This window comes from Macaca mulatta, chromosome 13 (assembly GCF_049350105.2).
Source record: "Macaca mulatta isolate MMU2019108-1 chromosome 13, T2T-MMU8v2.0, whole genome shotgun sequence".
In the NCBI taxonomy this organism is placed as follows: domain Eukaryota; kingdom Metazoa; phylum Chordata; class Mammalia; order Primates; family Cercopithecidae; genus Macaca; species Macaca mulatta.
The window spans coordinates 4,929,817-4,946,297 of NC_133418.1; the positions used below are offsets into that span (position 1 = coordinate 4,929,817).

Sequence of the window (16,481 nt, forward strand, 5' to 3'; positions counted from 1 at the left end):
TTTTGTACCAATCTTTATGTATTATTTATTCACACATTTGATAAAAATGTCACAGTTAGGAGTGAAATCATTACAATGACATGAGTAACTGTACAGACCCCAAGTGCAGAATCAAATTGCCGTAAGTCAGAACATGGAGCAACCGCAACTCCTTTGCACCTGTGCATGTGTGCACACACACGGATGGACACACACACACATTCTCTCTCTTATGCACACATCCATCCACATCCCAACAATTGCAGGTGCTAAGTTTGGACACAACCCAGGCACTCTGCCCTGGCTAGTCAGGTCCTGGGGAAAAGACAGAAGTAATGAATGAAAAGCAGCTGGAACTGCTCGATGCATTTCTCTTCTCTTCCAGCAATGAGCAGAGAAGGCAAGACACACACTGGGGCAGCCGCTTCCTTGGCACAAAAATGAACAGTCAATAAGAAGGTCAAGGAAGCGTTTAAGTTAGTCTCAGGTTTAAATCACTTTTCAACACCACAAAACAGTAGCAAGCAGGGGGGGAAAAAAAAAAAAACAAAACTCTGGCCATCAAGACTCCAGAAAAAAGGGAGGAAGGAGGATTTAAAACTTGATCCCTATTATCCTAACAAATTGCAGCATGACCATCAGCGAAACCAGCTCGGTAAAACTGACAGCATCGGACTGTGACCTTATCTGAACAGTGTAGTTCACTTTTATTTTGGCTCTGAAGAGAGAAAAACTTTTTAGAGGAACATAATGGTAACATAAACCAAATCTCCACTGTATTAGTATCTGTGGCAAGATTACATCTGTGCATTCACACAGCTTGTCTATAGATCTGAGAGCTCCAAGGGAGTGGCCCAGCCCCCATTCCTCCGCCTTTAGCCTTCTGAAAAGAACAAGTCAAACCTGAAATGTGAAAAATAATACCTGAATCAAATTCGTGTTTTCTATACAATGGGACTAAGGTAGAATCCTCAATTCCTCAACTGCTTCTGTTTGAAAAAAAAGTTAAAACATTTTTAAACTAAATTTAAATGTGATGTTTTGAGCATCAAAAAGCTACTATGTAAAAGGATTAGTCTCCCAGTGTTCTTGGTAAGTGGGGAAGGTTAGGAAGGGGGCAATGATCCAATGAATACAGAAGAACTGGCCAATTCAAAGGAAACTTGCTCTGGATAAGGTGAATCAATAGGTGCTATTGTGCAGGCAGGGAGGGAAATTTCTTGGTACAAATTTCATGTCCCTGGCCAGGTATGGCCCAGGAGTTCAAGACCAGCCTGGGAAACAGAGTGAAACTCCATCTCTACTTAAAATAAAAAAAAAAATTAGTAATAACTTCATGTCCCTAGAGATAAAAGCAAGGTGCGGACAAGGCACTTAACACAACCAAGTATCGTTCACACCTATTCACAACATGATTGTTACCAAGAGCACTCCCAGTGGCCCCTCATCTGAGAGACTCAACCGGCCAACTACACTTTCCAGGTGGACCTGCAGAACTGAAGGAAATCCAAAGCGCTGCACAATCGATGGTGGGATTTGGAATGTCAGCAGAGGAAACTACTCAGAGAAGCAAATGGAGGTCATCCCCTTCTGGCCTGAGGTTAGCAGTTTGTTCCAGATTAGCTCAATGAGACACCGAATTTCAAAAGAGTTGGCCTGAGAATATGACAACACTCCCACAAATGTAGCCTTCTTCTGTTTTGATAAGAGCAATAAGGGCTCTGAATGAAATGGGGTATCAGTTATTGAATTTTCTTGCACTGAAGTTACAGCAGACGCCTTCTAATACATGTGGCATGTCCCCTTTCTGGAGCAGAGTGATAAAGGACTGAGACAGGGCTAGAAGCGCCTGTCCCTTCTTATCCCAAAGCCTGTCAGGCATACTCAATCTGAGCAGGGCCACAGCTGCCCTCGTTCTTTCGCTCAGAGGACTGGCTGGTGGCCTTGGCTTCACTACTCATTTCCAGAGGTTTAGCCGAGATGTAGTCCTTTACTTTAATCTCCATATTCTTGGCTTTCAGAGTGGCCATGTGCAGCTTCTCCAGGAAATCTGGCATGCCTGTCAGGAAACGAGAATCAGGTTAAGCTGACACACAAACCAACAGTAGGCTCGAAATTAGAAGATCCTATTTCTTTGATGGTAGGGAACTAGTTCTTCCTTATAAAGATCACAACCTGATTGATAGCCTGTGAACAGCTGCCTCCCAGAATGTGTTCCCAAACCATGATCTTTGCTCCTTCTTTGAAAGGGGGTACTAATCAGCCCACTTACGTCCCAAAAAGGATCTTTTAATCTAAATATCACTCATCAGTGGCATGGCTGAAATACCTGCCAATTTTATTTAGATAAATGTCAAACAGAAATACCTAATCTTCTCTCTATTCTCCCCCTGAAGCATGTAAGGAGCTGCCTATAGAGAACCAGAAGAAAATCACAAGGATGCTTTCTCAGACAAGAAGGTGGAAGGGAAAGCTGCAGTTACAGCCATGATGTGTAACTTTGTTAAGACAAACGCCCCTTTCCCCAGGTGACTGCCTTATAATCACCATATTTTCTATGTCAGATCTTATGGCCTTCAACTATTCAAGAAGCAAATACAAATACGTCAATCTACACAGTCCATATTTAAGGCATTGAAGCAAATGTTTTTAAAGCTCTCCTCTGGATACAAGTTCCTTTCTGGGACGCTGTAATTCTCATCCCTTCAATCCCCACCTGGAGTCTCTGGTATCTTCATAGTAATTCAAGAATGAACCAGAAAAGGGTTGGGCGCGGTGGCTCACGCCTGTAATCCCAGCACTTTGGGAGGCTGAGGTGGGTGGATCACTTGAGGTCAGGGGTTCGAGACCAGCTTGGCCAACATGATGAAACCCTCCCTCTACTAAAAATACAAAAATTAGCCAGGCGTGGTTGGGGCACCTGTAATCCCAGCTACTGAGGAGCCCGAGGCAGGAGAATCGCTTGAACCTGGGAGGTGGAGGTTGCAGTGACCCGAGATCATGCTGCTGCACTCCAGCCTAGGCGACAGTGAGAGAGACTGTCTCTGGGGAAAAATTAAAAAAAAAGGAACCAGAAGAGACATTTTATTTCCCCAATAGGAAATAGAGAAAAACAAAATGCTCAACCCAGCTTCCAGGCCCTGCATACTTGCCCTTACTTACCACTGGAAACCATCCAACTAACACAGTAGCGAGGAAACACCGTTTGGGGATTGTCACTGTATGTCAGTAAGTAGTCAAAGCCATTCTGGAAAAGAAAAACAGCAAAAATGAAGATCCCTGAATCACCCACCACGACCTCCATATCCAGTACCACAGAGTAACTGTGATCTGATTCTGGAGCAGGCGGTGTCATTTTCTTTTTTCACCATGTGCAGTTAACACTGAAGGCCTGAGAGACTATCCACAGAAAGGCCTCCTTGCAATGTTGACCTTGGGCCAACTTGACTCCCACTCAACAGTCAGCTGATAAGGGTGGCTCCCTGTGGGTAGACTACGCTAACAACGTGGTTTATGCTGAACACAGGCTTTGCTTTTAGGGGTTTGGAATTCTGGTATGTGCTAAGCAGACAGCACTAAGTGACCAGCTCCCAAGAAAAACTTTGCGTGTTAGGCTGGCCATGGTGGCTCACGCCTATACTACCAGCACTCTGGGAGGCCGAGGCAGGCGGATCACCTGAGGTCAAGAGTTCAAGACAAGCCTGGCCAACATGGTGAAACCCCGTCTCTACCAAAAATACAAAAAGTAGCCCGCCACAGTGGTACACACCTGTAGTCCCAGCTACTCGGGAGGCTGAGGAACAAGAATTGCTTGAACCTGGGAGGCAGAGGTTGCAGTGAGCCAAGATCAAGCCACTGCACTCCAGCCTGGGCAACAGAGCGAGACTCTTGTCTCAAAAAAAAAAAAAAAAAAAAAAATTGGGTGTTGGCTGGGCATGGTGGCTCATGCCTTATCATTCCAGCACTTTGGGAGCCCAAGGCAGGCAGATTACTTGAGGGAGTTCGAGACCAGCCTGGCCAGCACAGTGAAATCCCATCTCTACTAAAAGTTAAAAAAAATTAGCTGGGTGTGGTGGTACGCGCCTGTAATCCCAGTTACTTGGGAGTCTGAGGCAGGAGAATCGTTTGAACCGGGAGGCAGAGGCTGCACTGAACACAGATGAGGTTGCAGTGAGCACAGATTGAGCCACTGCACTCCAGCCTGGGTGACAGAGCAAGACCTTTTTTTTCTTTTTTTTTTTTTGAGATGGAGTTTCGCTCTTGTTGCCCAGGCTGGAGTGCAACGGCGCAATCTCGGCTCACCACAACCTCCACCTCCCGGGTTCAAGCGATTCTCCTGCCTCGGCCTCCCGAGTAGCTGAGATTACAGGCTGAGATAAAACAATTTGGGCCATGAGTTGATAACTGGAGCTGGAGACGGATACATAGGGTTCATTATACTCTTCTACTTCTGTATCTTTTGTATGTATTTCAAATTTTCCATGATAAAAACCCCCTACCTTGGCTCAAAGATCTAATTCCCATTTGGCAAATCCAAACGCAGCTACATGGTTTTTGAGTACCCTCAGTACATAGTCAATGCAATTTATACTTCTCCCTAACTTCTACCTTCCTTTCTAAGCATGTGAGTCTCTGAGTGCATACCTGGCTCATTTCTATCTTTGTTTTTGCTTGAATCATGTCTTCTAACCCCAGTGCCCTTCCTGCTTTCCTCTCTCTATCGTCTCCATTTTTTTTTTTTACAAGGACCAACTCAAGTCCTTGAGTATAAATAAAACAACTTGATGAGAATAAGAAAACTACACTAAAGAACAGTCTATATAGCTCTAAATCAAACACAAGCAATAGGGAGAAACAAAGCCATTATAAAGTGAAGTGGAACTAAAACCAGAAGCTACTAGCATCAATATCTATACTCTCAATGGAGATTTAGTTTAAAAAGATCAAAAATAAACACAAAACACATCATTAGGCTGAAATAAGTACTCTTTTCAAATAAAGTCACAGAATTTTTTTTTTTTTGAGACGGAGTCTCGCTCTGCTGCCCAGGCTGGAGTGCAGTGGCCGGATCTCAGCTCACTGCAAGCTCCGCCTCCCGGGTTCACGCCATTCTCCTGCCTCAGCTTCCCGAGTAGCTGGGACTACAGGCGCCCGCCACCTCGCCCGGCTAGTTTTCTGTATTTTTTAGTAGAGACGGGGTTTCACCGTGTCAGCCAGGATGGTCTCGATCTCCTGACCTCGTGATCCGCCCGTCTCGGCGTCCCAAAGTGCTGGGATTACAGGCTTGAGCCACAGTGCCCGGCCAAAGTCACAGAATTATAAAGAAGGCACACAGCAGAATCCAACCTTCCCATTTCTCTGGCAAGGAAGCAGAAATCCAGAGAAGTTTCCATCCAGTGCTCTGCCCACTGTGGTGAAATGCTGACAGAAGGTACTCACTCTAGTTCCTGAAGAATGCTGCTGATACAGGCTAACGCGTCAGTGGTTATGATTATTTTAACTGTCTCTCAGATACGAGAGAACCAATGGATTGCCACTACCTTGTCCTTGGGGATCTTCCAGGTACATCACCTACATCGGGAGTTCCCAAAAAATGGTTCCCAGACCAGTAGCATCAGACTCCCCTGAGAACTGCTCCTGGGCCACACCCCCTCCTCCCTAGTTCAGATAAGACATCCCTTGAGAATATTCCACAGCCATGACATATTATTTCTGGGATGAGGTAAAACTCACCTCATCAAATGACTTGTGGGGACGGATAACCATTTGGGACTCATATGATCTGACCCTGACGAATTCTGGAGACTCTGGCACACTCGGATGCTCCACAGCACTGGTAAGGAGGAAAGGAGAAGCAAACTCTTAGTAATGTCTATATATAAAACAGGGGAGCTGAGTTAAGGGGAAGGCCTAAAAAGCTGGCTCTGATTTTTTTAAATACACAAAACAAAGGAGTCACTAAGACGAATAAATACAAACTAAGTTCTAAAAATGAAGTGAAGGCCAGACGTGGTGGCTCATGCCTATAATCCCAACACTGGGAGGCCAAGACAGGAAGATCACTTGAGGCCAGGAGTCCAAGACCAGCCTGGACCACACTGTGAAACCCTGCCTCTAAAATAAACAAATGAATTAATTAAAAATGAAGTGAGTTCCTTTGGTAATTTATGGCTCACTAGGCTGTGGGTCAAAAACAACAGCACTTCTTTTAATTACCAACATTAAAGAACCCAAAAACAGTTTAACTAAAAGCTTGTATCTCTCCATTCTTCCTAGACAGTCAGAGCCCCCTCATCTTCCAGCTGGATGGAAGGGGCACTGGCTGCAGGGAAGCCTGTGGGAGACTCATCAGGGCACTAAGAATATGCAAACTCAGGTACATAGGAATGAGGGCCACAGCTAAAGGAACTCGGCAAGAGTCACAGGCAGCCATACGTACCGCGACACCAACACCATCATGTTGTTTTCCTGATCCACACTATACCGCCGAACATACACATAATCCCGTGAGTACATTGGATACTAAAGAAATGGAGGGGCAGGATTAGTGTTCTGCATCACACATACCTGGACAGAAATAAAATCAGAAGTAAAAATACTCACAGGAAAATGGGTTACCCAGTGAAGAACCTCGGAACCACTAACCACGTCCCTCTCAATCACCTCCAGCTTGATCACCAGGGCATCCCATTTTTTTCTATACTCTGTGTCCAGCTGTAGAAAGAGAAAAGACCATGAAGACCCAAGAAGACCCAAAACAAAAATGCAGAAAGCTTTCCACATGCTTTGGTTTCTGATCCAGTAACCTTATTACAAGGAGAGGGTAATCTGACCTCACAGAGTGCCAGAGTGTGAGAGACACGGCTGTTTACTACAGATGATTCTTTCAAAATCACTTTATACAGGCTAATGTCATTACACTGAATGTGAATCTTAAAAAGATAAACCAAGGAAAAGTGTAACAAAATATTTTAACAGACACATCTGGGAAAAATAATATATAGTGATATGAATGTATAAGGGTAAGATAATTCTAAAAAGTTTTAAACAACAAAAAGTCCAAAAGTGGTAGTAGACACCTCACACACACAAAAATGCAAGTAGCACATTTTTTTTTTTTTTTTTTTTTTTTTGAGACGGAGTCTTGCTCTGTCACCCAGGCTGGAGTGCAGTGGCCGGATCTCAGCTCACTGCAAGCTCCGCCTCCCGGGTTTACGCCGTTCTCCTGCCTCAGCCTCCCGAGTAGCTGGGACTACAGGCGCCCGCCACCTCGCCCGGCTAGTTTTTTTGTATTTTTTAGTAGAGACGGGGTTTCACCGTGTTAGCCGGGATCGTCTCTCGATCTCCTGGCCTCATGATCCGCCCGTCTCGGCCTCCCAAAGTGCTGGGATTACAGGCTTGAGCCACCGCGCCCGGCCAACAAGTAGCACATTTTTTTAAACTTCTGGCATCACTAGTAACTGAAGAATTTCAAATTAAGACAGATATACCATATACATAAAACCAACAAAAATTCACTACAAATTAACAAGATCCAGGGCCTCAGGGAAAGTGCACTGGCATGTTAGAGTGAATGTTATAACCAACGAAGTAGTTATCGGAAGTCTGGCAAAACAAATGAAAATTCCAGAAAGAAAAAATTTTTCTTTTAGAACTCTGGGCGATCCCACCTCCCTGCTTCATTTTTAAAAACATCTTCCCCTACAAGGAGGAAAGCAGTCTTTGAACAGATACTCTTCATCTTTATGAAATAAACATTGGGCCAGCACAGTGGCTCACACCTGTAACCCCAGCACTTTGGGAGGCCAAGGCAGGAGGATCACTTGGGCCCAGGAGCTCAAGCCCAGCCTAGGAGACAAAGGGAGACCCTGTCTCTAGGAAAAAAAATTTTTAATTAGCCAAGTGTGGTGGCGCATGCCTGTAGGCCTGGAAGCTGAGGCGGGAGGATCACTTAGGTCCAGGAAGCAAAGGCTGCAGCAAGACACGGTCACACCACTGCACTCCAGCCTGGGTGACACAGCAGGACCCCGTCTCAGGGAGAGGAAAGAAAGAAGAAATTTCCACTGTGGAAATGTTCTTGATTTGAGGTTAAAGAGATGCGACAACTAAATATAATCCTGACTATATCTGTACTGAAGCGGAAAATTCTATAAAGGACATTACTGACTCAACTGATAAAACTGGAATACAAACAGAAGACTATGTGAAGTGTTGCATCAGTGTTAAATTTACTGATTTCAATAATGGTGTCATGGTTACTTAAGAAAATATGGCATATGGCTAGTTTTAGGAAACACACACTGGAAGAATTTACGAATAAAGGGCTATGATGTATGTAACTTACTCTCAAGTTGTTTGGGGGAAAAAACAATAAAGCCTCATAAAAATACATTAAAGTATTCATATCCATTCCTCTGTCTGATATTCCCAACAGTCCTGTGAGAGGGTAAAACTGATCTCATCCCCATGGGCCAGATAAAGAAAGTCTAAGTCAAATGTGTACCTAAACGCTATGCAATGTGGGATGACAGGTAGATAGGTAGATGGATGGATGTATTGAAGCCAATGTCACCTGAGTCAGATAAATTACTCATGTAGACAGTAGCAACTGATATGCCAGGAGGCTCCAAATCTGGAGAGAAAAATTAACTCACCTGAACATTGAAGAACTGCCGAGGTGTCACATCTGTGTAAGTTCCAAAAACTAGAATGACAAGAAAGAATAAGAGATGCTTGCCATACTCCAGTCACTTGCCTTGTTTCTATCACCTAGCGGCGTTTCAGTTCTAAAGTACTAAGAGATCTTAAAGGCAGGTTCAGAAACTACAAGTCATAGTGGGGCAACAAAGAAAGACAAGGGTGATCTAAGCAAAGACAACACTGAGACATCTGTCATCTGCGAGAAGAAAAACAATAAACAAAAAACCATGGCAAATTTTCTGAGAAACAACCAGAACAGTTTAGAGAAGTATGAAGAACAGAAGTCCCAGGCACCTGGGCAACTATGGAACCCAAAAGATAGCCAAACTGGGCTCACCTCGGTACTGGTAAAGGTGGGTGCCTGTAATTGGGCGCCGCCACAGCTTAAAGTGTTTCTTATCCATCACCATTTCCCAAGGTTGCTCTTTGCCCTCTGAATCTTCATTCCCTTCTGTTTGGGCTTTTGGTTCTGGAGGGTGGTGCTGGACTCCAGAGCTCTGAAACATATTTGACATTTCTTCTAACCGCTTCATCTCATTAATGGATCTGGAAAGGGGAAAAAGAGCCATGGTGAGGTGGTTAGTCAGCCCTGTGAAATGAAGTGTCCACAAAAAGGCCTGTGCAAGAAGGTTATACAGTAAACCACAGTATGTAGTATATAAACAAGACACAGTATAGTGAATAAAAACTGAGTTCCTGAGTTTGAATCTTAGTCCAATGCTCACTAACTAGATTATTTAACCAGTTCCTATTTCTAAATCTATAAAATGGAAATAGTAATAGTACCTATCTCGAGGTTGGCTATAAAGATTCCAAAGTATCAAGTACTGCAGGGCACGGTGGCTCATGCCTGTAATACTCAGCACTTTGGGAGGCCGAGGAGGGTGAATCATGAGGTCAGGAGCTCGAAACCAGCCTGATCAACATGGTGAAACCCCATCTCTACTAAAAATATAAAAATTAGCCGGGCATGGTGGCGCACACCTGTAATCCCAGCTATTCAGGAGGTTAAGGCAGAAGAATTGCTTGACCCTGGGAAGCAGAGGTTGCAGTGAGCCGAGATCACACTACTGCAGTAAGCTGGGCGACAAAGTGAGACTCTATCTCAAAAAAAAAAAAAAAATGGAAAAAAAGTAAGTGCCAAGTGCTTAATATCTATGGCCAGGCACACAGGCTCACTCCTGTAGTCCCAGCACTTTGGGAGGCCAAGGCAGAAGGATTGCTTGAGGCCAGGTTCAAGACTAGCCTGGGAAACACAGTGAGACCCTATCTCTCAGAAAAAATTTTAAAAATTAGGCAAGCATAGTGGCACGTGCCTGTACTCGAAGCTATAGGCTGAGGTGGGAAGATCACTTGAGCCCAGGAGTTTGAGGCTATAGTGAGCTACAATTCTGCCACTGTACTCCAGTCTGGGCGATACAGTAAGACTCTGTCTTTTTTTTTTTTGCTTGATTTTTTGAGACAGAGTCTCACTCTGTGACCCAGGCTGGAGTACAGTGCCGCGATATGGGCTTACTGCAACCTCCACCTCCCGGGTTCAAGCGATTCTCCTGCCTCAGCCTCCCGAGTAGCTGGGATTACAGGCACGCGCTACCACACCCGGCTGATTGTTTGTATTTTTAGTAGAGATGGGGTTTCACTGTGTTAGCCAGGATGGTCTCAATCTTCTGACCTCATGATCCGCCCGCCTAGGCCTCCCAAAGTGCTAGGATTACAGGTGTGAACCACCGCGTCCAGCGACTCTGTCTCTTAAAAACTAAAATAGGCCAGGCGTGGTGGCTCACGCCTGTAATTCCAACACTTTGGGAAGTTGAGGCAGGCGATCATCGGAGGTCGGGAGTTTAAGACCAGCCTAACTAACATGGAGAAACCCTGTCTCTACTAAAAATACAAAATTAGCTGGGCATGGTGGCACATACCTGTAACCCCAGCTACTCAGGAGACTGAGGGAGGAGAATCACTTGAACACAGGAGGCGGAGGTTGCAGTGAGCCAAGATCGTGCCATTGCATTCTAGCCTGGATGACAAGAGCAAAACTCCATCTCAAAATAAAATAAAATTAAGTTAAAATAAAATAAAGCCAGGCATGGTGGCTCATGCCTGTAATCCCAGACTTTGGGAATCCGAGGTGGGTGGATCACCTGAGGTCAGGAGTTCGAGACCAGCCTGGTCAACATGGTGAAACTCCATCTCTACTAAAAATACAAAAATTAGCTGGGCATGGTGGTGGTTGCCTGTAATCCCAGCTACTCGGGAGGCTGAGGCAGGACAATCACTTGAACCCAGGAGGCTGAAGTTGCAGTGAGCCAAGATCGCACCACTGCATTCCAGCCTGGGCAACAGAGTGAGACTCCATCTCTAAAATAAATAAAAAATAAAATAAAGTGTTATCTGGCACGTAAGTAGCCCTCAAATGTTAACTATGAAGGTTTATGGTTTTAAAATGTCAATTGATATCTTTTGTCCGTTTTTTATCAGGTTGTCTTATTATAAGTATATATATTTTTCCCCTTTGTTTTTAAATTGATATATTCACATACCATAAGATACATTCTTTTACAGTGTACAATTCTGTACTTGTAGTATATTCACAAGGTTGTACAACCATCACCCCTATCTAATTCCAGACATTTTTATCATCCCCAAAAGAAACCTCTATCCATCATTAGTCACTTCCCTTTCCTGCCTCCTCCCAGTCCTAGACAGCCATGATCTACTTTCTGTCTCTATGGAGTTGTCAATTCTGGATATTTCAAGTAGATGGAATCATATGATATGTAACTTTTTGTGTCTGGCTTCTTTCACTTAGCATATTTTCAAGTTCAGCCATGCTATACTTTATTCCTTTTAATAGCTGAGTAATATTCCATTGTATGGATAGATCGCATTTTGTTTACCCATTCATCAAATAAAATTTGTTTCCACTTTCTGGCTATTATAATACTGCTGGCTGGATGCAGTGGCTCACGCCTATAATCCTAGCACTTCGGGAGGCCAAGGCAGGTGGATCACTCTGAGGTCAGGAGTTTGAGACCCAGCCTGGGTCTCAAAACCCTGTCTCTACTAAAAATACAAAAATTAGCCAGGTGTGATGGCGGGAGCCTGGAATCCAAGCTACTTGGGAGGCTGAGGCAGGAGAATCGTTTGAACCCAGGAGGCGGAGGTTGCAGTGAGCCAAGATTGTACCACTTCACTCCAGTCCAGGCAAAAAGGCAAAACTGTCAAAAAAACAAACAAAAAAAAAGAATACTGCTATGGACATTTGTGTACAAATCTTCATATAGACATGTTTTCAATTCTCTTGGGTAGATTCCTAGGAGAAAATTTGCTGCGTCATGGTAATTATGTTTAACTTTTTAAGCAACTGCCAAACTGTTTTCCAAACAACTGCACTATTTTATATTCACATCAGCAATGTTTGAGGATTCCAACTGCTCCACACCCTTGGTTCCAATTGCCCCACTTGTTATTGTCCATCTTTCTTATTCCAGCCATCTTAGTGGGTGTGAAATGGTATCTCATTGCATCTTGACTGGTATTTCCCTAACCTTTTCACGTGCTTATACTATTCTTGATAGTATCCTTTGATGCATAAAAGTTTTTAATTTTGATGTTTTTCTCTTTGATTGCTTATGTTTTTGGTGATATAGCTAAGAGACCATGGCCTAATCCAAGGTCATAAGAACTTATGCCTATATTTTCTTCTAAGAGTTTTATAATTTCAGCTTACATTAGGTCTTTACCCCATTTTGAGTTAATGTTTGTGTATGATAATGACGTAGGAGTCTAAACTCATTCTCTTGCATCTGCTTCTCCAGGTGACCCAGTGCCATTTGTCAAAAAGACTATTCCTTCCCCAGTGAACTGTCCTGGCGCCCTTGTTGAAAACTGACCAAAAATGTACAGGTTTATTTCTAGACCCTCAATTTTATTCTAACAATCTAGATGCCTATCCTTATGCCACTACCACAGTGTCATTACTGTAGCTTTGTAGTAAGTTTTGAAATTGGGAACAGTGAGTCCTCCAAACTTTGTTTTCTTTTTTCAAGACTGTTTTGGCTATTCTGAGTTCTTTTCATTTCCATAAGAGTATCAGAATTGGCTTGCCAATTTCTGCAAAATTACCTAGGATTTGGATAAGGACTACACTGAATTTGTAGATCACTTTAAGTGGTATTGCCATCTTAGCAATATTAAGTGTTCTAATCCATGAACACAGGATGTCTTTCCATTTATTTATGTCTTTTTAAGTTTCTTCCAATGATGTTTTGTTGTTTTTAGTGTTACAGTTTTAGTCATAGACTTTTGTTAAATTTATTCCTATGTATTTATTCCTTTTGACGCTACTGTAAATGAAATTGTTCTTAATTTTATTTTCAGATTGTTCACCGTTAGTGTACATAAATATGACTTCCGTGTATTGATCTTGCATCCTGCAAACTTGCTGAACTCATTTATCAGCTCTAATAGTTTTCTGTGGATTCCTTACTATTTTCTATATATGATCATCAGCTGCAAACAGAGATAGTTTTATTTCTTCCTTTCCAATCTAAATGACTTTCATTTCCTTATGTTACCTGATTTCATTGGTTATGACCTCCAGTACAATGTTGAACAGAAGTGGTGAGAGCAGAATCCTCATCTTGTTCCTGATCTTAGGGGAAAAGCACTAAGTCTTTTGCCATTAACTACATTGTTAGCTATGTTTTTTGTAGATGCCTTTTATCAGCTGCAAGAAATTTCCTTCTATCCCCAGTCTGCTGAGTGTTTTCTTTTTTAATCACAAAAGGAGGTTGGAATTCGTCAAATACTTTTTGTGTTTATTCAGATGATCACGTAGTTTTTGTCCTTTTTTCTATTAATATGGTGTAATAAATTGATTTTTGTATGAAGAACCAGCCTTAGGTTCCTTACATATAAATCCTACTTTTCATGGCATATAATCCATTTCATATATTGCTGAGTTCAGTTTGTTAGTATTTTGTTCAGGACTACGAAAAGTTGTGTGGTTTTGTTTGTTCTGAGCCCAGGCTAGAGTGCAGTGGCATAATCACAGCTCCCTACAGCCATAACTTCCCAAGCTCAGGTGATTCTCCCACGTCAGCTTCCCAAGTAGCTGGGATTACAGACAAGCACCACCATATGCAGCTAATTTGTTTTCTGTATTTTTAATAGAGATGGGGTTGCACCATGTTGCCCAGGCTGGTGTTGAACTTCTGGGCTCAAGTGATCCACTAGCCTGGGCCTCCCAAAGTGCTGGGATTACAGGCGGGATTCACCGGCTGCAAAAAGTTTTAAAACATGAAAAACACCACCATATATTGTACTATCACTATGTATCATTCATGGGTATATACATATGTATAAAAACATAGGGAATTATATACAACAAATTGGGATAATGGTGACATCTTGGAGAAAAATAAGAATACAACTGGAAAAGGGTACAGATGAAGCCTAAGTATACTTGTAATGTCTTATTTCTTAAAATAGCTGTATTTGTAACACTCGTGTTATTATTTAAACTTTTTTTATATATCTGAAACATTTTATAATAATAATTTTTTAAAATTTGGCTTGTATTTTTCTCATAACCTCTTTTTTTTGAGACAAAGTCTCACTATGTTGCCTAAACTGGCCTCAAACTCCTGGGCTTAAGAGATTCTTTCACTTCAGCCTCCCAAGTAGCTGGGACAATAGGCGTGTGCTACCATACCCAGCTTCTCCATGCCCCCCACTTCACCCTACCCCCTGCAACCTTTAAAGAAAGGTTACAGATAAGAAACAAAAATTGCTGGCTGGCTGTCTGTCTTTACACTCTATTGCAATTCAAGACTGAAGAAGACCCAAATTACTGCTACACTGTCTGAAATGCCTTTTCACTCTTCAAGCTTCAAAAAACCACAAGGGTAACTGCTAGGCAGAGTTAACCATATATACTGATTTGTATTCCTTTACACAGGCATATTACACTATAATGGATCTACCTTTATATCTGCTTTCCTTACTAAACTATAAATTCCTTAATAGCCCAGAATCAGTCTTCTTCATATTTGTAGTTCCAGCTCCCAGCATGTCCTGGTAAACATTACATGTCCTGGTAAACATTACATGAATAAATTTAGTAAATTAAAAAAAATAATAAAATGAAAATAGGCTTCAATAATCCAAATTTTAATTACAAGATTGCATTAAGGCCGGGCACAGTGGTTCACACCTCTAATCCCCAGCACTTTGCAAGGCTAAGGTGAGCAGATCACTTGAGCCCAGGACTTCAAGACTAGCCTGGGCAACACGCAAAACTCCACCCCTACAAAAAAAAAAAAATTACAACAATTAGCTGGGTGTAGTGGCATGCAACTGCAGTCCCAGCTACTGAGGAGGCTAAGGTTGGAGAATCACCTGAGACCAGGAGGTCGGGGCTGTAGTGAGCCAAAATCACATCACTGCACTCCAGCCTGGGCAACAGAGTAAGACTCTTTTTGTCTTTTTTTTTTTTTTTTTCCTTTTTGTGGAGAACGGGGTCTCGCTATATTACCCAGACAGGTCTCGAACTCCTGGGCTCAAGCTATCCTCCCGCCTCTGCCTCCCTGAGAGCTGGGATTACAGGCGTGAGCCACTGCGCCCGGCAACTCTTTTTAAAAAAAAAAAAAGGGTCAGGTGCAATGGCTCACGCCTGTAATCCCAGCTACTCAGCAGGATGAGGCACAAGAATCTCTCGAACCCGGGAGGTGGAGGTTGCAGTGAGTCGAGATCGTGCCACTGCACTTCAGCCTGGGTGAGAGTAAATTGTCTAAAAAAAAAAAAAAAAAAATATATATATATATATATATATATATATAGCATTAATATATTGCTGCAGAAGCCAAAAATTCAAAGTTATAGTGGCAATCCAAGATTAAAAGTTTAGAGCAATTCAAAATAATGATGAGTCGAAAGATTTGTGCTCTAGTCCTGGCTCTACAGCTGACCAGCTGTGTGATCTTATTTTATTTTACCTTTAAAGTCATTTTACCTTTAAAGTGAGGATGTTATTTCTTGAAGTCCTATTGGTTCTAAAATTGCAATTTGCTGAATTTTAAGCTTTGGACTTAGATGAGAATATTTATATAGGGGAATATTTGTCATTATGACTGCCTGAAATCCCTTTCTATTTGGGGAGAAACCAAATAGGTGAATGCAGCCCCCCTCCCGCCCACTAGCAGTTAAAGCACAGCTCCTAATTTAAGTGAGGTTAGAGACTTCTAGAAGGGGCTTTGAATGTTGAAGGTAACACAAAGGCACAGGATCTTGAGGGAGCTGAGAGTCCAGGAGTACAGTCAATCTGGGGGAAACAATGCCAGCAACACTGTCCTAAGTAGATTACTGCTGTTGCAGGTCTTGGTCAACCTGTACCCTGGCCTTCTTGTCAATACTGAGTGACCTAATACCCTTTTGATTAATTCCTTTTTGGCTTAAATTAACCAAGACCAGTTTCTTTGTTACAATCAAGAACACTGACCAGCTGTAAAACCATACAGAAATAGAGAAGGAACCTTAGGGTAGGCATTTAGATGTTGCAGAAGAGAAAGCAAAGGCAAAACCACAGCTAGATTTGCTGAGAGAACAATCAGGCACCACAGGGCATCAATTACGGCATTTTTGAGGACTATAAAGCATCCTTGAACAATAACTAAGCACAACTCTTTTTTTTTTTTTTTTTTTTTTTTTTGAGACGGAGTCTTGGTCTGTCGCCCAGGCTGGAGTGCAGTGGCCGGATCTCAGCTCACTGCAAGCTCCGCCTCCCGGGTTCACGCCATTCT

The 16,481-nt window shown here is 42.7% G+C and overlaps 1 protein-coding gene across 4 annotated transcripts in view; it reads right to left on the reverse strand.

The window, feature by feature from the left end:
- Positions 1-16,481, reverse strand: part of STARD7 (StAR related lipid transfer domain containing 7) — a 22,739-nt gene continuing 6,258 nt past the window's right edge. The window contains exons 2-10 of one of the 4 annotated variants that reach the window (XM_077958429.1): positions 11,577-11,897; positions 10,599-10,696; positions 9,017-9,225; positions 8,634-8,683; positions 6,583-6,693; positions 6,419-6,501; positions 5,713-5,812; positions 3,142-3,226; positions 1-2,038 (exon numbers count right to left, since the gene is read on the reverse strand). In XM_077958429.1, the coding sequence (XP_077814555.1) occupies positions 1,854-2,038; positions 3,142-3,226; positions 5,713-5,812; positions 6,419-6,501; positions 6,583-6,693; positions 8,634-8,683; positions 9,017-9,212 (810 nt within the window). In that variant the 5' untranslated portion in view covers positions 9,213-9,225; positions 10,599-10,696; positions 11,577-11,897 and the 3' untranslated portion in view covers positions 1-1,853. 4 annotated transcript variants of the gene reach the window in all.